This window comes from Belonocnema kinseyi, chromosome 8 (assembly GCF_010883055.1).
Source record: "Belonocnema kinseyi isolate 2016_QV_RU_SX_M_011 chromosome 8, B_treatae_v1, whole genome shotgun sequence".
Classification (NCBI taxonomy): domain Eukaryota; kingdom Metazoa; phylum Arthropoda; class Insecta; order Hymenoptera; family Cynipidae; genus Belonocnema; species Belonocnema kinseyi.
Window position 1 is genome coordinate 79937446 of NC_046664.1, and position 24544 is coordinate 79961989.

Consider the following 24544-nt stretch of genomic DNA (forward strand, 5'->3'; position numbering starts at 1 on the left):
CCCCGTACCGCATCTACGTATATAATATCTTTGCTAGAGAGGGGAGTTCGACTCACTTATCACATGTTTGAGTTCTGCCACCATTCTCTCTACTTAGCTTCGGCGGCGGTCGGTTTCTAAAATGGAAGGGAGGTATCCAGTGCTGTAGATACGCAGGATCTCGGAAGATGTCTTAGGGCGACTGAATTGAAAATAAATTGAAGTAATTGGGAATTTAAATAATTAACATATTGTAAGTAAAAGAATGCAAAAGTCTTAAAAATAAGGAATGTATGTAATAGTTTGTTTGAAGAAAGTTATGAATAAATCTTTGATTAATTGCATAACTCGTCTTTGTGAGAGAAAACTCAGCGAAATTGTGAACTTTACAAGTTTATTGCAATAGAGAATTTTAAGGCATTATTCATTGAACTACTTAATTCCCCTGTAATAAAAACTAAAAAAGGCAATTACATTATCTTCACTTTATTACTGTATTGCAATAAATGCACACTCAATGCATGAACTTTTATAAATAATGAAGGGTACTGAATATAACATTTTTTTAATATGAGCTTGCACTTTAAAAAGAAATTGTTAAAATTATTTGAAATCAGGATCTTCCAATACGTCTAATGCTAATGAAAATGCTATGCATGCCCGATATACAATGCTAATCAATAACACAAACATGCATTTGATAACTGTTTAAAGATAGATAAAGTTTTGAATAACAAGGTTGTAAAATCCTGAATACGAGAGATAATCTGAAATGTTGACTGTTTCTTCAAATGTCTCAGGATATGTCATCCCCGCCTTCGCCTCGTATCTGTTCATTTATGATACAACCTCGTTTCCAGAAAAAATTTTTCAAATCTGCTCCTCGATTCTTTTATCATTTTTTTTATTATTAATTATTTTAGTTTCAACAAGGACCTTTGTTATTCCCAATAATGAAGGACAATCAACAAACTGTGGATATGAGGTCAGAAAATCTTCCATTATTTAAATAAAATATCATGATTTTGAATAGATGTGAATTAAATTTCTTTTAACTTTTTGTTAGAAATTCATTTATTGTTTCTGCTAAGTCAACTCAAATATTTTTAGGATGAAACCTATTTTTTCTGAAAATTTGTCTTTTTGATTTAAAAATACATCTTTTTTAGTATAAGTAATGCGTCTCACTTAGATAAAAATGCAACTCTTTTGTTGTAAATTCAACTATTCCCTAGGAAATATACTACTACTTCTTTGATTTAAAAATTCACCTGTCTTAGAAGAATTTTTCTTTTCTTTGACAAAAATGCAACTGTTTGGTTTAAAATATAACAATCTAGCTAAAAAGTCATACTTTTTTATTAAAAATTCGACTATATAGCAGAAAATTAACTTTTTGTTTACAATTCTCATTTTGTTGTTGTAAAGTGAACTGAATTTTTCTTTGCATGAATGTTTGGCTTTTTTGAAAGTTTTTAAAAAGTTTTTCTTATTTTAAAATTCACCTGATTTAGCACAAATTACATCTTTTTTAGATAAAAATACAATTATTTGTTTGAAAATTCAACAATTTTTTTAAAACGATACTCTTTCATTAAATTTTTGCTGTTTTGTTGAAAATTTAAGTATTTCGTTGAAAAATAACTTCTTTAAATGTAATATTTTGGTATTGAAAAGAGAAAAAAAATCCATTCTGGGTAAAAATTCCAATATCTTGAAACAAATTTTTCTTTAAATTAAAAATTCATGTGTTTTAAGAGCGATTTCATCTTTCTTGGATTCAAATTTATCTGCTTGGTTGAAAATTGAATGAATTTGTTAAAAAGTCATACTTTTTGGATTAAAATTCTACTGTTTCCTTAAAAATTCAACTATTTCGCACAAACTTTACTTTTTGTTTCAAATTGATAGTTTAATGTTAAAAATGAACTAAAATCTTTCCTGGATAAAAGTGAAACTTCAAAAAAGACTCTTATCCCTGATGCAGCACAAATTACATCTTTCTTGGACAAAAATGCAACTATTCGGTCGAGAATTTAACTATTTTGATAAAAATCATTCTTTTTGGTTAAAAAAATCATATTTTTGGATTAGAAATTTATCTCTTTTTGTAGAAACTTTTTTTTGGTTGAAAATTCATACTGGTATCCTTGAAAAATAAACTGGAATCTTTTTCAAATGAAAATTCAACTATTTTTTCTAATTAGTTTTTCCTTTCAAATAAAAATTCATGTTTCAAGACCATTTTTTCAAATAAAATTATAACTTTTTGTTGGAGAGTTAAACAATTTCGCCAAAAAGTCACCCTTCTTGGTTAAAAATTAGTCTTTTTGGAATAAAAATTTTTTTTGTAGAAACTTATTTCTTGTTTAAAATTTTATATTTGGTTCGCGAAAAGTCAACTGAAATCCTTCTTAACAGAAAATCCAACTATTTCTGTTGTTAAAAATTTATATTTTAATTTAAAAATTCATATTCTTTAGTAGATTTTAAAAATGAAAATCGCCAATTTTTGGTTAAAAATGAATTGTCTTTGCTTGAGTAATCAACTTTTTAGCTCAAAAGATTTGGTTGGATATTTTATTAAGATATCATGTTGGAATTTTAATTATATTGTTCAAAATTAATTTTTTAAAATTTTAAATTCAACTGCTTGGGTAAAAGTTAAACTACTCAAGTTAACTGAAAATGTAACTTTTTCTTTTCTTTAAGATTTATATTCTTTTTTTTAGTTCATTATTGTTGGATAAAAATGCATCACTTTCATGGAAAAATAATTTTTGGCTAAACTAATATTTTTTGTTTTTTAAAATTCAACGTTTGTAGAGAAAATTTGTCTTTTGGCTGAAAATTTTTGGATGAAAAATGTTCTTTTTGAAAAATGTTTTTTCTTTATTCAAAAGTTCATATTTTTACTATTAATATTGCATCTTTCTTTAATTAAAATACAACTCTTTTGCCGAAAATTAAACTATTTCCTAGAAAATGTACTTTATGTTTGAAATTCGTATTTTTTTTTTTGTTGAAGAGTCAATTGAAATATTTTCTTATAAATTTCTACTCTTTTTTAAAAAACTGTCTTTTTGATTTCAAAATTCACCTGTTTTAGTTGATTTTTTCTTTTTTTTCAAATAAATATACAACTGTTCGGTTGAAAAATCAATAATTTTGTTAAAAATTCTTCTGTTTTGTTTAAAATTTATCTATTTTTTAGAAAATTTACTTTTTGTTTTAATTTAATATTTTGGTGTTGAAAAAAGAAGTGAAATCTTATCTGGTTAAAAATTAAAGTTAAAGAAAATTTAACTAAAAATCCATTTGCCTTTAAGAGAACTTTTAGCTTTCCTGAATAAAAAAGTTGAACTATTTTGTTGGAAATTAAACTTTTTATTGAAAATTCAACTACTTAGGCTAAAGTTAAACCACTTTGTTTAAAATTTATTGTTTCTCATTAAAAGGATGTCTTTGGTTAAAAATTTAACTCCTTAGTGGAAAAGCCTTCTTTGGTTTAAATTTAATTTTTGGACTGAAAATGTAACAATCAGTTTTTTTAATACTAATCTTTTCTTTGTTTAAAATTCTCCTTTTTGGGAAAAAAATAATTTTCTTATGCACCATTTTACAAAAATGCACCATTTTCGTGGAAAATAAATTTTTTGTTAAATTTATATCTTTTTGTTTGGAAATTCAATTTTTTAAGGAAAAATTCTTCTTTTGGTTTGAAGGTTAAACAATTTTCCAAAACTCTTATTTCTTTCTTCAGTTAAAACTATTTATTTATTAAAAAATCTTCATTTTGATTAAAATTTTGTTTGATAAATTTGATCTTTTTTCATTGAAATGTAAATTATGACACTTTTTGTCGCAGAATTTATCTTTTTATGTTGCAAATTTAACTGTAATATTGTTTGATAAAAATTCATTTCTTTTTTTGAAAATTTTACTTTTTGACTTAAAAATTTACCTGTTTAAGTAGAATTTAAATTTTTTGGGGGAAAAAATCCAATTGTTGCCTTGAAAATTTAACAATCTTGTTAAAATGTAATACTTTTTGGTTAAAAATTCAACTTTTTAGGTAAAAATGGAACGATTTGGTAAACATGTCAATAAGATGGATAACAAAAATATTAAAAAACCATTTTTTTCATTTTTGTAAAGAAAATTTATATTTTGTATTATTACATAATAATTAAAAAAGAATTGATAAACAAATTATTTGGGAAAGAATGTTTTTCATGATTTTTTATCATTTTACATTTTCATAAGTAAAGTGGCAAGAAATTTGGATAAAAACAATATAATGATAACAAAATTTCTTTTTGAGATTATTATCGTTAATATTATAAACAAATTTAATAAAGAAATCCATTAATTAGCCATTTTTCGACAAAAAAAATTTTTTTCTGTGCCATTTTTTTAATCATGAACTTTATGCTAATTTTAGAAAACTTTATTATATTTTGATTAATTTCATAATTTTCTACAGCAAATTTATTGAACAAATGCATTAATGAGGCAGTTCAACAGAAAAATTCGTTTTTTCAATGACTCTCCTTTCAGTTAGAAATTTTATGACAATTTCAGCAGCACGAATAACTCGTTAATACATTTTATGATTTTTTTAAACAAATTTAATAAACGAAAGCGTAAATAAGCAATTTCGCGAAAGAAAAATTCGTGTTTTTTTCTATTGCAGCTTTTCAAATCGGATCTTTATGATGATTTCAGAAAAAAAAATTATTTTTTGATCAATGTTATTATGAACAAAAAAAAATGTATTATTTGGGCATTTCGTGACGAAAAAGTTTCTTTTTCTCAAAATCAGTCCTTTTAGTTTAAGTTTTACATTACTTTCATTTATTTGATAAGGCTTAAGCTTCAGGATAATGCATTTGATTTGAAAAAAATATTAAATTTATCAACCTATTATGAATTTTGCTGAAATTATGATAAATTTCCCTTTAAAAAGACTGACATTGAGAAAAAAAGAACTTTTTTGTTGACAGATGTCCCAATAATTTATTTGTTTATTAAAATTGTTTAAAAAAGTCATAATATTGATCAATCAATTATGAATTTTTCCGACATTATCATGAAGTTCCTAATTTTAAAAGTTGTAATCGAAAAAAATGAATTTTTCTTTCAACAAATGCCTTCTCTATGCATTTTTAAAATTAAATTTGTTTTTAAAAAATTGAAAGATTAATCGAAAAAATATTAAATTTTCTAAAATTAGCAAAATATTTCCAATTATAAAAATGAGAAACAAAAAAACATTTTTTCTGTCGAAAAATGCTTGAATAATGCATTTGTTTAAATTATTATTAAAAATAATCTCGAGAAGAAATTTTCTAATCATTATATTGTTTTTATCCAAATTTCTTCCAATATAACCTAAAAAAATAAAATTATGGAAAATCATAAAAACATTCTTTTACCAAATAATTTGTTTAAACATTCTTTATATTATATAATATTATTAACGAGCTCCGGAAACGTCAAATGGAAAAAATGACCATTTTTTCTTGATAATTCCTTATGTATAAAAAAGTTGAAAGTCTAATTTAAAAATCTATTTTTTTTGCCGCTTTCCAGCTTTATCATTTTCTAACGTAACTTGTCAGAATTATTTTATTACAAAAATTATAGTCGGAAAGTCTTTTGTGTCCAAGAATTAACTTTGAATTATGTCGACGAAAAAAATGTTTCTGTTTAAAAGAGAATTTTTAAATATCATGAATGAGCTAATCGTCAATCGATTTGCCTTAAATCAATAAATCTTTCCTGCTTTTGAAACAATTTTTACTTATGTCAATAAAAAAAATTTTAAATATCGAAAACTTTTTCTTTTTTAATTTTCCATTTCCATAAATTTTATTGTTATTTGATTAAAATTATTTTTCTTTTATAAATATTCCTAGGCATGTACGAAAGTCGATCCAAAAAAATTGAATGTTCACCTTGTACCTCCCACTCATGATGATGTTGGATGGTTAAAAACAGTTGACCAATATTACTTTGGAAGTAAGTAGTAATTGCATTTTTTAATAGTAGAATTCATAACTTCGTATTTTAGAAAAAAATAAGTTTTTGTACATTTTTTTGTGGTTTTTAAAAATAAAATTTGTTTGCAGATTTAATTCAAGCTAAAAAATATAATTCTTTAAACAATGTTTTATTTATAATAATATTCTTATTCAATAATGTAATAAAGTTGTGGTTTTATCCGAAAATTTCATGTTTATATCTATTTATCTTTTCCTGAAATTAACAACTTTTAGTCTACTTTTCACTTTGAGTGTGATAATAATTATTGACATTGTTAGAAACTTAATTGTTTAAACTAATTATTATCGTTTATAAATTCTTTCTTCTTTTTCAATGCTAAATAGTTTCGATTTTTTCTTGTTCAAATTTTTTTTTTATTTCAGAAAAATATGGTTAAAAAAATAAAGAGACTATATAAAAATGATTATCTTTATTGTTTACATTAAATTTGTTCATAAATAGAAAGACAAAGCAAAGTTTAAAAATTTACAAAGAACTGCAATTTTATAACATTATTTAAAGAGAATATTATTAAAAATAGAAACAAATTGTTAAAACAATTATCTTTATTATCTGAAATTAACTATCATCTTAATCTAGTTGGAAAGTGGACACAAAGTGAAATTTTTTAGAAAACTGTAACTTTCTGGCATTATTTTAGTAAAATATTATCGTACATAATGATAAATTATTCCTACCATCATGAAAAAAAAGTTGAAAAAATTCTTAAATCACAGAGTTTTTTAAAAATCGCTAATATTAATTTTTTCTGTAATCTACGTAATATGCCTCATTTTTAATATCTTTGGAATAAAATCTCGTTATTATGCTCAATAAATTAAAATAAGCTTCACAGACTCAAAATATATTTTAGAATAGTTTACAAAGATAAAAAAAAATTATTTTCAATTTTTGAGGGATATAAAAATTAAATTTTCCCTAAGAAGATAATAAGTTAAATTCAAAAAAAGTTAATATTGTCGATCGTTGCGAAACTGAGAATTAAGAATTTCTGTACTTGTTGTAAACACACTAGGTTATTTTTGATCTCCATTTTTTTGGCGCACTCCAGTTTAAATTAAATCACGTATTTTTGACAGGTCGAAATGATATACAGTGGTCGGGTATTCCTAATATTCTTAACTCAGTAATAAAATCTTTGCAAGAAAATCCAGATAGGAGGTAATATATTTAATATTTTTCATTTAAAATATTATAAATACACTCCAAGTGCAATATAATAACAATCTGGAGGGTTAATTCGCACTGGCCTTATTCCTAAATCGGTAAACTCGAAACGTAAACAATCCGGGCCACCTGAACGGTTTTCATTTAGAATGCATGATATTGCGCAATAACCTCAGCTGAGTACTCGCGCACTGCGGCCCTTTCGTGACAGTCCAAGGTGAGAGCCGCAACCGTCAGTTCTAGGAATTACAAAACCGGACCGGCTTATGTGGGACCTGGAGTGTAATAATTTTTAAAATCATGAGAGATTATCATTTAAATAATTTAAAAATATTATATTATGTTTTTGAATTTTATAAACAGATTCATTTACGTCGAATCGGCATTTTTCTTTAAGTGGTGGGAAAAACAGAATGAAAAAATAAAGGCAATTGTTCGATCCCTAATTAATGAAGGAAGACTCGAAATAATTGGTGGGGGAAGGAGCATGATGCTGAAGCAGTGACCCATTATCAATCTATAATTGATCAATTTTCCTGGGGTTTTAGGTAATTATAAAAACAATTTACTTATTAAAAAAAAACTTTGCAAGATCTTTCTTCGTTCAGTAGTTTTAAATACAGGTGAAAAAGTACAAGTATAAATTTTCAATTATAAAAGACGGAATGACAAAAAAGTTAAACTTTCATCCTAGAAAGATTTTTCAAGTGAAGGCAGAACAAAAATGTAAACCAAATCGTGATATTTTTAAGTCAAAAAGGAACATTTTCGACAATACAGTTAATTTGATAACCCCAAGATACACGTTTTTAACAAAAAATTAAATTTTTAATAAAATGTTTGAATTTTCTAAAACAAAATTATTACTCTAACCAAAAAGTAGATATTATAATAAAACAGTTAAATTTTCAACTAAAAAGTTTTTATTTTGTCAAATATTTTGGATTTCGAATTAAATAATTATTTTTTTGATACAAAAATTTAAATTTAAAATAAAAACAGTTACGTTCTACAAAGAGAGCCAAATTTTAAACAATAAATGCAGTAGGTAAATTTGTTGCTAAGCAATTTTTTTCAACAAAATAGCTAAATTTCCAACAAAAACCATGAACTTTCAATTTAAATAAATAATCTTAGACAAAAAAGAATTAACAAAGTTTCTCGAATTTCAACAAACTAGTGGAATTTGTATCTAATAATAATTTTTCAGTCAATACAGAAAAAAACAATTCGTTCAAAAGGATGTATCTTTAATTTTATTATATGTATTTTTTACAAAAAAATTGATTTTCCCACCTAAAAATACTATAATGGTCAGGAAAAAAGCTGATAATTGTACCAAAAAGTTCTTATATTTATTTAAACAATATATTTTTAACCATATATATCAATTTTCAAATCAGAACATTAATTGTTTACCAAAAAGATTAATTTTCAACCAAATACATCAAGCTTCTACCAAATAGTTAAATTTTCAACAAAATATCTAATACTAGCCTCAAAAAGACGAATTTTTAACGAAACAGTTGAATTTTAAAATAGAAAGGATTTTATCTGATCAAAGTTATTCAAATTTTCATTTTTAAAAATAAAGTTTTAACAAAAAAAGAAGAAATTAACTTTTACTACATGTGACAGTTGCTCTTTAAATCAAAATGAAAGTGTACAATTTTAAGTAAAAAAAATTAAGTTCAAAAAAGAATACAAATTTTCAAGAAAATGTATACGTTGTCAACCAAATCGTATTAAATTTGAACTGCATAATATCAATTTTTAACTGTAAATGGATTTCTAATTTGTTCGTAAAATAGGAACCCTTAGGAAAATATTAAAAATTTCAGCCAAAACGATGAACTTTTAACTGAAATTACAAATCTTCACAAAAAAAAGATTAAAGAAACTATTTCCAAATGCTGGAATTTAAAATTTTAAACATAAAATTATTTTTCAATCTATATTTGAAAGAAATTTCATTAAAAATGTAACATTCTCAATTTTAATATTTTTATTTTTGGCAAAATAGCTAAATTTTCCAAACAAGACGATTAATTTTTTACAAAGATAACTAAATTTTCAACAAAATACATAAAGTTGAAATCAAATAGTTGAATTGTATAGGAAATATTTAATATTTTATCGAAAAATACTAATTTGTAACAAATTACTGAAATTCTCGGTAAAAATTAATGATGAACTTTAATCTCAATGAAAGAATCGTCAATCGGAAAAAAATAATTAAACAAAAATCATCCAAAATTTGAATAATTAACTTAATGACTTTTATATTTTGCAAAACACTTGTATTTTCAAACAAGAAAAAGAATATTCTGCGTAAAAGCTACTTTTTTAAAGAGATAGTTGAAGTTTAAAAAAAAGTTAATATTTCATCGAAAAAGACTAATTTAAAAAAAAACTGTAGAAAAATTTAGTAAAAGCGATCAAATTTTAACTCAAGTAAAGAACCTTTAAAAAGAAAAAAATACAAAAAAAATTCATTCAAAAGATTTAATCTTTAATTTTACTATTTTTTAAAGAACAGTTAAATTTTCAAACAAAAATTTTTTGAATTTTGCAAAATAACAATAACTTAGAAAAAATTCTAGTAAATTTTCTCAAGATTTATGGAAAAGCTTTAAATAAGTTCTTTATTTCAAAAATTCATTTTTAAGTAAAATTAAATCATATATCAAAAGATTGGAAATAATTTTCTAAAATTTTCAAAACGGGTGCAAAAAAATTTTAATCAAAATGTTGCAATTTGACACAGTTAAAACATTTTGAAAAATCGTAGAAATTCAAGAAATATTTAAAAGATTTGGGAAGATTCATAAATAATTATAAACAACTTAACAAATTCTCTAAAAAAACGCAAAAAATGTGTGAAAGATTTGGAGTTCTTTTCTATACGTCAGGTTTCTGAGGATATCCTAACCTAAACGTGCAAAAATGGCTATTTTAGTTATATTTAAGGCAAAATAACATCATCAGCAATATCTTTTTATAAAAACTACTAACGCCATCGTTTAGATCGTCTTTTTACCTTTTATTTGCATTTTTAATCACCACAAACCAATTTTTCTTTTCCAAGATATCACACATTAACCAATTCAGTTCCACAATGAAAAACTAGCAAGAAGGCGAAGAAATCGAATAAATGATTAGTGCTTCCCCAGTGAGCACGAAATTTGTCGACGTCGTTACGACATCGTTACGATGTATTTGCGATGTCGTAAAGACATTGTCAGACCATACGATTTATTTACGATATCCTAAAGACACTCTAACGACATGGACATAGCATGTCGTAAAGTTGTCGTAACTATGTCGTAAAGATGTCGTAAAGACGTCGCCAAACTTGGTGCCCACTGGGTCATACCTCGAAAAAGAGAAATCACTTTAAGGTGATTAAAAATGTAAATAAAAGGTAAAAAAAGTATTTAACGATGGCATTAGCAGTGAAAAAAATTGCTGATGATGTTATATTGCCTCGAAGATAGTTATTTTTGCAGTTTTAGGTTAGGATATCACCGAAACCTTTCGTATATAAAGAATTTATATAACGGATTCGAATTGAGAATACTAAAACCCTTCGAGATCATATGGTCCAGTCTTTGGGTAAAATTGCTGTCGACCTGATTAATTTATTAACCAACAAAAATATCTGAATCAGGAGATTGAATGACACGTTTGGAGAATGCGCGAGGCCTAAAATTGCATGGCAAATTGATCCCTTCGGACACTCAAGAGAACAGACATCAATGTTTGCCCAAATGGGGTTCGATGCTCTATTTTTTGCTCGGCTTGACTATCAGGATAAAATTGAACGATTGCGTACTAAAACGGCAGAATTTATCTGGAAGGGTAGTCCTAGTTTGGGTAGGTAATCTTACATAGAGGTAAGAATTTGAAAAAATTATAATTATAAATAACCTTTCAGGACATTTATAAAAGAGGGCCTAAGGCTGTATGAGGGTAGCATGTGATGCATCACGGCTAAACTGACCCTTCCTATTATGAAGCGCTCGAGCTCGTGTTTGAGCTCATTCCTCAGCGGGGCAAAGTGATACACAACCGGTGGCTACTGTATTATATTTCTTTGGTGAGTTTAAATAAAATCTCCATTTACACCCGTTGTAAAGAAAACTTGGCATGAAATTTTATATACGATTTTTTAATAATTTAATAATGCATGCATACCTATTCGAAACAAGAAAAATAAATTTCCCGAATAAGAAAAACTTTTGTTCACAACAAAATTTTTCGATCGGTATTCTTGTACAACTATGCCATACAGATTAATCTAAAAATCTGTACCCCCTTTCCCAAACTATTTCTTTCCTTACCGAGTGAGTCACGTCTGTCTCGAAAGGGAAACAGCTTAATGGTCTAATAATACAAATAAATCACGCTCGTCAACCTCTTCCCTATTAAAAACAAAACTTAAAATTTCATGCCTTATTGAAAAGTGGATTAGTTGAATATGAATAAAGTTCATTAGATAACATAACACAGTAGCCTTCGGTTGAGCACCACAACGCCCCGCCGAGCTCTGAGCTCGTGCTCGAGTTCGAGCAACTCACATCAGGAACTGTTAGTTGAGCTGCTATGTATCATACGATAGCCTGACGCAGTCCTAAGTCGAAAAAAGTTTCTTTGATTCTTAGAAAATTGGTTGACTCAAATAAATATATTCATTCGCTCTCATTAGAGCGATTTACTTTATAAAGATATAATTATTTAAAAATCTAAATATGCACACACTGACGACTGACCTTAATTGATACTTTCAAGTAAACGATTAAAAAAAATCTCTGATTTAAAGGTCGCCTAATTCAATTTTATCTCTTATTAATTTTTTGTTTTTATTTTCTCAATGTCAAGAGAATGCATGTATCAAATTTTAATTAGTTTAAATTATTAATTTTAAAAAATGTACTAATCTGTAAAAATTATTAAGAATGATTAAGAAATGGTTTCTTTCATGATAAATATTTTTCTCAGTAGGATTGTTTACCGCAAAAAATAAACTTTAGTCTTATTTATAAATAAAGAATTAACAAAAATACCTTGGTTTTTTAGGTAGAAGTTCTAATTTATTCACCTCAGTTCTCTACAACCATTACAGACCACCAGATAGTTTTTGTTTCGATATTCGTTGTAAAGATGAACCTTTTATTGACGATCTCGAGAGTCCAGATTACAATATTGATCGAAGAGTCAGCATAAAGTTTGCTATTCTTATTATAACTCGATTGAAAAATTATAGAAACTTTCAGTTCAAATATTGAAGTTTTTTAACGTTTCAAATTATTAATGGTTAATAGTTATTTGGGTAAGTAAAAGACAATAACTCATATCAATTTCTCAGGTGGAACAATTTTTGGCATTTGTCAACAAACAAGCAAAATCATACAGAACGAATAATGTTCTACTTACTATGGAAGACGATTTTCATTACCATCTTGCTGACGCATGGTTTACTAACTTGGATTTACTCATTAAGTATGACATTTTTTTTCTTATATAATACAATTTGCTACAATCATTCCTATGGATTTAAAGAATATGATGATTTTTTTAAATTCCCATCAGGAAAGGTATTAGATTAAAGTCAAAGTTAACCCCCCCCCCCAGTTATTGTCAAATTTTCACGTTTTAAGACCCCATGAATTCGAAAAATAGGTATTTACGAATGTGTCTGTCGGTCTCTCTGTTCAATGTCGTAAACTAAAGGTCAAATTCTTAGCCAGACATTTTGAATAAAACTTCAAAAAACTAGGCACATTTTGAATATTTCCGAGACCACTTTTTTCGAAATTTAAAAACTTTCTGTGCAGAAATTTATAGTGTTTAAAAGGTTGAGCAATTTATCCGGATGACTTTTTTCATCAAGCCTAAAATTACCAGGGTTATAGAATTTAAAAAATTCTAAAAAACACATGAAAATGAACTTTTCAAGCTAAATAACGGACGATATGAAAAATAGAAAAAAGAAAAACAAGTTTCATTTTTAAAAACCCTACAAGATTATCCTAACAACTTTTGGAATTTTGCAAAATTCTGTTAAACAAAACAAGAATCTAACGACCAAATTTGGACCACAGCGAATAAACGAAAACCAAAATCCTATTGTAATCTGAAAAAAATAGATAAAATTTTCGGACAAAAATAAAAAAGAGGAAAGGAAAATGAGAAGGCAGCCAACCACATCCCCTTCTTTTTTATTTGTTTTCCGAAAATTTTATTTTTTTCAGATTACAATAGGATTTTTGGTTTTCGTTTATTCGTTGTGGTCCAAATTTGGTCGTTGGATTCTTGTTTTGTTTAACAGGATAACAGGATCTTGCATCAATTTGATTATTGGACGTTGAATGGGAATTTTAATTTGGATTTTGGTCTAATTTGAATTTCGTCAATTTTCTTTTGGAATTTTTTTGAAAAATCATAAACAAAAATTTTGGCAGAACACAAAACAATGGATAATCCAAAGATTACATTTTTTCATTTGACAATTTCAAAATATTTTTAATCTTCTAAAAAGTTGCACTAAAATGTTTAATAACAAATTTTGTTTTCAAGAATGCGCATTTTTTAACAGGACAATGAAAGTATGCCTGTTTTAATACCAATTCAAGTAATGAATTATAATAATATACATTTATGGGAATGATATAAAATTTCAGGGATAAATTCGAGTGCGATGCACGAGATACGTCATGAAAATGTGTTCGTTTAAGCCGAAGGAGCTTTAACAAAAGAGAATTCACAATCACCAAATTACTGTTGTCAATACTGTTGTCAGTTGAATAAAAAAGTCTGTGCACAAAGATCGAACGCAAAGCGCGGGAACCAACAGTCGCGCGCCCCAGGCGCGCTCATTTGTGTGAGCTGCGCGCGCAGCGCGCGAGGAGACTGTGCCCGCGAGGCGGGCAGATTTTTCTTTATAGATTTTAAAAATTCTCATCCTAATGAGAACGTATTCGTTTTATGTGAAAAATGACTTTCGCGAATTCAATTGAATGTCGACGTTTTGAGGCACTGTTGGTCGGAAAAATATTTTTTATATGTGTGCCTTTCGTCTTTGTGCTTTTATTCTGTAAAAACGGTACATTTGAAGGAATTGCTTCATTGGACTTACCTTTGGCACACATTATAAGGATATGAAAAGAAAGGTCGAGTTCGTTAGCCAGCTTTTTTTCACCAAATTTTCAAAAGTTTGAAACTGCTTAATCTTTACGACCTAAAGTCATTTAATGAAAAAAATACTAAAAAAAATTAATATCAATAAAAATTAACTAAATTATCAAAAATTACATTTTTTCTCACCCTAGAAAAATATTACCTACTAAATGTATATTAAATATATTATATAGATTTTTTTAAATTTAGAAATATAATATTGTCGTTCTAATTGCAGTTCTCTAGGAATAATATTTATTCTAAAAATTTACTCGAGATTTTTATTTGTAACAAAAAAAGTCAAATAATAATTGTTCTCATTAGATACACAAACCAGCGAAATGGGTCAACACATCATTTAATTTATTCAATTCCATCCTGTTATTTGAAAGCACTAAATAATGAGAATTTGTCATGGACAACAAAAAGTGATGATTTCTTTCCTTATGCTAGTGATTCTCATGCGTATTGGACTGGTTACTATACTTCGCGTCCAACGCTTAAATTCTTCGAAAGAATGGGGAAAAACTTTTTACGTAAAAACTTGCGATCTGGTTTAAAAATGTAATTTAAAAAGAATTAGTTAACAAATTTAATCGTGTAATTTCAGGTTGTGAAGCAACTTTCAGTTTTAAATGATGTCCCAGATAATAAAGGACTAGAAAAAATCCGAGAAGCCATGGGTATATTACAACATCACGATGCTGTTACAGGCACAGAAAAGCAACATGTTGCGGACGATTATGCTAGAATTTTGTACGAAAGCATGAGCAACGGAGAAAAAATTAGCACCGATGCATTGAGGTTTTTATTATTATCTAATTTCTGGTTTTATTTGTTATATTTGTGGAATTTTTTAATAATGCAAGTATTATAAATTTATTGTTTATGAATGTGACAATAAGTCATAAAATTATCCATAAAAATCTTTTCTATTTGAAATATTTATTATTTTTGATGAATAGATACCAATTTTATTAATAATTTTTTTCAAAAGCAAGAATCCTTCACGTTTCATACAGAAATTGGGCTATTTAAGAAACTTAAACTTTTCTCAGAAAAATATTTGTAGTGAATTAAAGAAATCATTTCATTAATATAACTTTTTTCATTAAAAATATATACATAAATCGAAAATGAAGAAAATCGTTTCAAACAACACATAATTTTTATTTAAATAAAAAAAATCAAAGAATATTTTTCTGAGTATACCATAAGAAGCATTTAAGGCTCTTTTTGTTTTCTGAAATAATTTGAAAAATAGCCTGCAAAATAGTTTTTATTATTGATGTTATTTGCTATCTTAAGTTAAGAATGTATACTACATAATATTTTTACATCATGTACAATAATAATGCTGTTGCATTTTTATCAAAAAATTTTAATTCCAGCTTGAAAAGACTAACAGAATCGAAAGTCGTTGGAAATTGGGAGTTTAATTTCTGAAGTCAAATGAGTCTTGTTTCAAATAATCCGCTTCGTGTGGAAACAGCTAGCATATTCTATTATTGTTCGAATGTTGTGAATATTTGAAATCTAAAATTCGAGAAATTTAAGTGAGATTAAAATCAAATTTAAGATCCCATTTAATTGCAGGAATCAAATTAATGTGCAGAATTCCTAAAAATAAAACCAAGAACTCGTTGATCAAATTTGAACAACCACCATAAAAAGGTCCTGATAAAATTTGAAAAAATTAAATAAAATAATGAGAAACACTTTTTTTTCTCAAAAGAAAAAAAAAGAAAAATTTTTTTCCTCGGACAAAAATAAAATAGACGACAGAAAAATAAGAAGGCAACCAACCAGATTCCCCTCCATCTCTTTTTTATTTATTTCGTCTTTTAAAATTCTCATCATTTCCCAGTTGGCACAAAATTTGGCGACGTCTTTACGACATCGTTACGAAATCTTTGCGACAACTTTACGACATCCTATGTCCATGTCGTTTCGATGACTTTGCGATGTCCTAAAGACATCGTCAGATCATACGACTTACTTTTCGATATCTTAAAGACACCTTAACGACATGGACATATGATGTCGTAAAATTATCGTGAAGATGTCGTCACGATGTCGTAAAGACGTCGCCAAATTTTGTGCCCACTGGGTTAATATTGAGAAAGTATCAGAATTGTCGGCAATTTGACACCACAGTTTTTCAACGGATCTCAACGTTTTGAGACCCCCTGAAGCTGAAAATGAAGTTTTTACGATGACGTATGTCTGTCCGTCAATATGGCCGTCTGTCCATAAACACGATAACTTTCGAAAAAATGAACGGGTCAAATCGATCTTTGGCACACTTTTTGTAGGTTCTAAAAAAAAGGACGCGTTTGTTAACCAGCGGTTTCTATGTACGGATATTTATAGTATTAAGAAAGATAAACAATTTATCCTAATTTAAAATTTCACTCAAAAAATGTCTGGATAAATTTACCAGAATTCTGTTTGAATATGCCCTCACTATTTTTTTTGTTTCGAGTAAGTGGAAATCTTTTTTAATTAAGCAGATTTTCTGGTTAATTTGACCAGAATTCTAATTAATTTAACCAGATATTTTTTTGAGTGCTTTAAAATCGACCGAAAATCAAAATTTTAAGTCAAACAATGCAAGACATGAAAAAAAGTCAAGAAAAGAAAGCATTGATGCTTGAAAGCCCTACAAGATTATGCTAATAACTTTTTGGATTTCCCTGGAAAATCGAAAATTAAAATTTTTACTACCCAAAAAATGATAAAAAATTCCATTTTGTGGTCAAAATATGCAAAATACAAAAAAAGATCATTAAACAAAAATTGTGATCCCAAACAAGAATATGTTGATAATCACTTCTTTATTGTACTTGTAATTTTGTTTTTTTCGTGAAAAATAACATTTAAATTAAAAAAAATAAAATAAAATAAGTGGAAACACGACCAAAGTTACGAAAAAAGAATTGAACAAAACCTGTTTACAAATGTCTATAGAAAATCGAGCGCGCAGCGCGAGGTGTAATTATGTTCGAGCGTGAAGCGCTAGATTTATTAGAAGCACGCCCTAGACGCACTCAAATTTGCAAGCCGTGCGCGCAGACGCGATGAGACTGTGTCCGCAAAGAGGGCAGATTTTTTACTTTTATTATTATCCAATCACAAAAAAAAAACATCTGTCAAAAATAATAAACAATAAGGTTTCAGTACTCATACAGCACCCTTATCAAGGTAAAAAAAAAAGAACACAAAATTTGAAAAACCAAAAAAATAAACAAATAAATAAATAAATCCAAGCAGACAGTAACAACACCAACAACACGGTGCTCTCTTCCTGACACCCACGAAAAAATAATAAGGAAACCTAACTCCGTTTCCCCACTTGGCAATAGAAACATTACCGTAAGTGGTATGCACATTACAGGAAGATCTTAAACTTTCATGCGCAGGTGCGCATTTGTCCTCTTCCTAAGCATGGAAAAGTGTGCGAGTGCGAAAGTTTGTCAAACTGACGTAAGTTAGAGAGGTTCTGTTCGTTTGTTTTGATACGGGCGTCAAGTGCCGGGTTGTGGTGCAAGTTATACGCTGATGAAGGCGAATACACTTCGTTTTTTAAAAGCCGTCACTGTACGTACAATAAACGTCAAATATATTTTGTTGTTTTACATAACGGTCATTTAATTTTAATAGAAATGATTTAGAAATTTAACCTTCCCAATGGGCACAAAATTTGGCGACGTCTTTACGACATCGTTACGACAATTTTACGACAATCTTACGACACCCTATGTCCATGTCATTAAGGTGTCTTTACGATATCGTAAATAAGTCGTATGATCTGACGATGTCTTTACGATATCGCAAAGACATCGAAACGACATAGACATAAGATGTCGTAAAAACGTCGCAAAACTTTGTGCCCACTGGGAAAACCCAAGCATTTGGTCCCTTGTTTTTTCCTCAGCAATCTATGCAGTGAGGTTAGCTGTTGATTGAAGTGAAAAATCCTAATAATAAACATCCAAATTTGGTCCTTGGATTCTGGGTTTTATTTTCAGGAATTCTAATCAGTTATTTGAAATCGAATAATTTTTTATTATAAACAGTAATTTTTAACAAAAACAGAATCCTTTGTTTAACAACAAATTCTTAAAATTATAAATCTTCTTTTAAGCGTCAGGATCTTTTAATAAAATTCTCAAATTTTAACGCGAAAATGTTGTTTCTAAATAAAATATGTCCCAGAAAAACATAAAGAATCTAATTGAAAAGAGCTTTACAGGGAATATAATGAACTTTTGCAAATTAAAATGGAATTACAATTACGAATTTTGTCTACAGCGGGTGAAAAAACCACAAATATGGAAGTAATTTTATTTAAATTAATACGAATGACCTCCAATATTTAACTTTACTTTTCATGCTTGAGTTTGCTCTTCTGAAATTTGCTGCAGTAATCAATTTCCCTTTTTGATAATTTTATTACTTAAGTTAAAGATTAAGTGATTTTTAACTAAGCAGTACACCTAGAACATCCTGAAAAGGGATTCCCATTCGGCACACAATTTCGCGACATCCTTACGACAACGTTAGGACATCGTTACGACATCTTTACAATAATTTTCCGGCATCCTATATCCGTGTCCTTACGGTGACTTTACGATATCGTAGAGGCATTGTGAGATCATACGAAATTTTTACGATATCGTGAAGACACCTTAACGACATGAACATAGGATATCGTAAAGTTGTCACAAAGATGTCGTGAAGATGTGGTAAAGACGTCGCCAAATCTTATGCCCATTGGGGTTATTTGTAGATTTAATTTTTAAATCTATGATGTAAACCGACCACAAGTGATTAAAAGCCAATCAGATTTTAAATATTTCACTAATGTTGATTCTTAATCTTATAATATGTTTTGCTGAGAAGGCTTCTCTTAAATTATTTCCAGAAATTTATTGTCAAAAGATCAAAGTTTAGAGCGGAAAGAATCACTGAAATTCCATTCATGCTTACAATTGAATATTAGTTCATGCGAGCACACAGAAAATAACAAAAAATTTGTTGTAACCGTGTACAATCCAACAAGTCACCCTCTTGCAACCTACGTTCGACTTCCAATCAAAGGAACACCATATCAAATTAAAAATTATCTCGGTGAAAATATAATGATCTCATTACTATACCTGTATCATAATCTAACCACTAATAATATTACATTAAAATTTCTTATACAGGAACTGAACTAGTAACCCAAATCGTACCAGTGTCAGCAGCAGTGAAAAATATTCCGGGTAGGAAAAGTTCTGCTTCACATGAGCTAGTACTTCTGGCACGAGAAATACCTGCTTTGGGTTGTCAGTCATTTTATGTGAACGAAAAGAATTCGGAAAGCGGATTTCAATCTGCTAAACAAAAATCAAAAGTAAGTAAAACAGTCGATATCCAGTTTACAATTTCGGACGAAATATCAAATCATAAGAAAAACGCACTTCTCAGTAATCCTTTTTAGATGAATCATAATTTTAATTTGTTATAAAAGTTACACGACACCACAAAAAATGAGTGGAGGGTTCCTCAAACCAGACCACGTGGATTATATGTTTTATGAGTCGTTGAAACCGAACCTGAAACCCGTTTTCACCGTTCACGTCAGCTTTTTTTTTTCTAACCTCAAAAAACATCTTGAAACTATAAAGCCCAGCAATTTCAACCATTAACCCATATGAACCGATACTTTCATAGCTCAATAACCTTGAGATCGATAACCTATAACCCTAAAAGCCATAAACTCAACATTTTCAACCTTAAAACTCATAAGTCTCAGATCCCAATAAACTAAAAACGCAAAATGAAGCAGACAAAAAAAACTTGGATGCAAATTTCAAACCTCGATCCCGAAGAGGTTTAGGTTTATAATTTCTTACTTCCATCACTTAAAACCTAAAACCGTAAAGCTACATTACCCTGAAGTCCCATAACCCTATAACCACAACAACCTGTAACCCGGTAAATGCAAGATATTACGATGCAGAAAATCTCGACTTTATTGAATAATTAATTTTATTTTTGGAGACCCAAAGTTTATGAGAAATAAGATTTAATAAAGCTCTTTGAGAAATGGGAGAGGCGAGGAGACTCACGTGAAGCAAGCACTCCAAAGGGAACAGAGGCCTGCTGCGTCCACGTGGTTGTTCCTAAGTATCCTAGGTATAGTATATATGCAGGAAATATCGACCATATTAATTATTCGAATTTTAGTTTTAGAGGATCAAAGTTTATGAGAAATATGATTAAATAAAACTCTTTTAAAATTGTGAAAGGCGAGGGGACTCACGTAAATCAAGCACCCCAAAGAGAACAGAAGCCTGCTGCATCCACTTCTTTCTTCGTAGGTATCCCCAAATGTACGCTATTACGATGCAGGAAATCTTGACCTTATTGAGTATTCGAATTTTAGTTTTAGAGACCCAATAGGCGTTATATGTCTTATATTTTTAAAACTTTTTACCGTTGCAAAGAAAAAGATTGCGATTATTCCGTGACCTTTTATATTCAATTTTAACGTCGAAATTCAATTTCAACCATTTAAAAGTTGATTTTGGTGTTTTATCGAGTTTTTAAAAAAGAACCGATCGGGGACCCAATGGGGTCTTTATGGGTACTCTGTAGAGGCTCCATTCGGTTCCTTCGGTCCCCCAGGGATCTTTCTGAGATTACAGGCTTTTGAAGACTCACTTGTAAGTCTTTTTGTTGTAACTGTTAAGTAGAATCCGTATTTCAACAATTTAAAAGTTGATTTTGCTGTTTTTCTTTTCTTGAGTTTTTTAAAAACGAACCGAATGGGGATCCAATGAGGTGTTTACGGGTACTTTGTACAAGCTCCATTCAGATGTTTCGGTCCACCAGGGAGTCTTTTTGAAAATTTATAGATTAGAACAATTTGATGTTATATTATCGAATTTTGGCCAATCTTGGATATTTCAAATTCCGAAAACTGAGAAGTTTGAACAATTGTAGCTTATGTTAGTAATTTCTCGTCGGATTTTCATATTTTAAAGCAGAAAAAATTAAGTTTTCTGAAAAAATTATGAATTCGAATAATTGTTGATTATAGGGAAGTTGATGTTAATTATTTCTTTGTCTATACAGGTCTGATATTAATATTTTTCGAATATTTATTTTCTTCTTAAATTTGTTAGAAAATGACTGACTAGCTCTGCTGGGTTCCGAAGCCAAGGCGGAATTGGCTGTCCATAGCACCAGGAAGGCTTAATCTTACATAAAATTTACAAAATACAAACAATATTGTTCGTGTTTTGTTGTTGTTTTTCAGCGTTTCTGCTTATAGGAATCTAATTCCGGCCTGCCTTCGAAGCGCAGGGGAACTAGTGAGACATTTGTTCGCAACTTCAGAATAAAATCAATATTAAAAAATAATTAGCTGTTTCTGCTCAAGAATATCTAATTCCAGCGAAAATTCTCTAACATAATTTAAAATTATAGGAATTTCTAGGTTTCCTAAAAGATCTGTTTTTATTGAAAAATAACTCAATCTGGCTAGAACTTTCTAACATAACCTTAAATTCTGTGCATTTGTAAGTTTTCTGCATGAGCCAATTCCTTACGTTGTAAAATTTCCAATCCGGAAGAAATTCCCTGAGATAACCATAAACTGTAAGATTTTTTAATCTTTTTAAAAGACTTAACTGCTTCTGTTCTACAATATCCAATTACCACGAAAACAACAAAACATAACCTAAATTGTGTCGAACTCATAAGTTTTCTCTAATTTTTCTTGTTGGAAAAAAGCTAGTTCCGTTATTTGTCTAGAATTATCCTTTGGATATTTATTTACACAAAACTCTCGCTTTCACTAGAATAAATAAAATAAAATAAAATTCAGTATAATAAATAAATTTTGGGTTAACTGATACCTTAGCTATACAAAGTAACTTGTTTTTAATTTTTTTTCCACATATGTAAAATTATAAAGAACACACAATAAATTAGTATTAACAATTACATTTGTTATAAAGAATGGCTGGTAATTTTTGAGTGGTTTAGAGATATTTTTAAAGCAATTTTCGTTTTTCATCCTGGTAATGTAGTTTCAGTCACCAAATATAGTTTGAAACGCTTCGCATGGTTCATACTGTGCTCAGTTGCCGTTGAGAAGCGCTTAAAAACTGTCTTGGGTCAGTATGACCCAGTGTGTGTATGTAACGTCAATTTGTATGACATTAATAATCTTGAAAAAGTTTTAAGATTTACGTTTATCGTGAGACATATCAATGTATCAGTATTTTTTATGACAATGTTTTTTTTTTATTACAATGATGTGTCCATCCTTTTCACGATCAATGTGAAATCTCCATCGTACCTGCATCTGCCATGATCGTGATGAAGAAAAATAATATTTTCATTGTTGCAACCATGTTAAAGACATAAACAATAGTTCAAAATCACATAAATTATTTTAATCGAGTCTTAAGTATACCTCAGAATTTATTTAAGGCAATCGGTCCAGTCATTGTGGAATGGTAAACGTTAAAAAAATTTATTGGGTCAGATTGACCCAGCAGTGTTCTACCTGAAAAAACAGGTGTGTTCCCCGTGGGGTGTAACATAAAAACATATAAAGACAAAATGGAATATAATTATTATTTTTATAAACAAATTTCATAAACAAATGAGCAGTTTAAGCAACTTTTGAGTGTTTGAGGTACGTTTTTCTTTGATGCTCTTTTTTTGACGTGGTAGCAATGTTTCAATAAACTATATATACAGTCAGTTTATAACAATTTGGTGATTTTTTTGAAACAAATTGCTTGATTTAAACGAATTTTATAAAACAGTGAAAGTTTGAGCGATTTTTAAGAGTTACAGTTAATTTTTTTTTAACGTCTTTTTTAGTCCTTCTATTAATACTTTTGTAAACTATAGTTTATTGAAACATCACTGTCACCTTAAACAAAGCACACTTAAAAAAGAACTTCAAACACTCCAAAATTGCTGAAACTGTGATTTTGTTTATAAAATTTGTTTGAAACAATAATAAATATATTACGTTTTCTCTTCATATGTTTTTATGTTACTTGAAATTCGATTGGAAACGAAAATCGCGTAATAAATATTTAAAATCACTCAAAAATCGCTTAGCATTGTTTATAACAATACTATTGTTATAATAATTTATCAATTAATTTTTATAGTAACAATATCTTAAATTTTACGATTTTTGTCCGTCATCATTTTGCCCTACTGTGCCACGTGAAGGTACTTTTTGAATGCATTAATCACTTTAAATTAAAAAAAAGGTCTGTAAATATTAAACTTTTTCTGTGTGAAAGTGCACAGTTATAAAAAGACGACATATGACCACATATGAGTTTCGTCGACGAAAATTCGGCTAAACGACCGGTAATTAAAGATTGTAAGAAAGGAATCTATTATCAAAATGAAGAAAGAATTAAAATAGATTCGTATCTCCTTGTGAGGATGAAGAAAAAAAGTTGAAACATGTTGGCAATTTTGTAATAAAGACCCTAAACCTTGAGGGAAAATGATTTTGATGAGTCGACGATACAAAGTCAGTTTTGCCGTTCTTGTAAAGAAATTGGGTATTTGCGTTTTGACGTGAGGATGAACTAATTAATCTCTATATTTTTAGCATAAAAGGGAATAATTAATTAAATTTTCTAGTGAAAAAATTGGAAAAGAAATAGTAACCAAATACACAACGGACTTACAATCGAATAGAGAATTTTGAACAGACAGCAATGGCCGACAAATGTGGAAACGAACAATAAATAAGCGAGCCACATGGAATTTAGACCTTTTGGAGCCAATTGCTGGAAATTACTATCCAGTAACGACGAAAATTTCCCTCAACGATGAAAAAAGAAAATTAAAAATGTCGGTACTTACCGACAGAGCAGAAGGCGGCAGTAGTTTAAGGGATGGTGAAATAGAATTGATGGTGAACAACTGCCTTTCGATTTATTTACTATTGCTTGATTTTTTCTTAATTAAATAGATTCTTTTATTGAGGAAGCTCAAACCCAATATTCCTACAATCCAATTTCCTTAACCCCCGATCCTTGTTACCTACTCCGCCCTAACACTTCAAAATGGCGGATCCAAAATGGCAGCCATATTGAATTTTCAAAAT

General features: G+C 28.5%; 1 protein-coding gene across 1 annotated transcript in view; it reads left to right on the top strand.

Moving 5' to 3' along the window:
- LOC117178293 (lysosomal alpha-mannosidase-like) overlaps positions 1 to 24388 on the top strand; it is a 26167-nt gene extending 1779 nt beyond the window's left edge. Inside the window, 13 exon segments of the mRNA XM_033369658.1 lie at positions 903 to 964; positions 5901 to 6003; positions 7128 to 7209; positions 7579 to 7703; positions 7706 to 7763; positions 10886 to 11091; positions 12295 to 12431; positions 12584 to 12717; positions 14719 to 14948; positions 15042 to 15198; positions 15943 to 15950; positions 19620 to 19795; positions 24076 to 24388. Coding sequence (XP_033225549.1) covers positions 903 to 964; positions 5901 to 6003; positions 7128 to 7209; positions 7579 to 7703; positions 7706 to 7763; positions 10886 to 11091; positions 12295 to 12431; positions 12584 to 12717; positions 14719 to 14948; positions 15042 to 15198; positions 15943 to 15950; positions 19620 to 19795; positions 24076 to 24078 — 1481 coding nt within the window. The 3' untranslated portion in view covers positions 24079 to 24388.
- Positions 24389 to 24544: the final 156 nt, after the last annotated feature.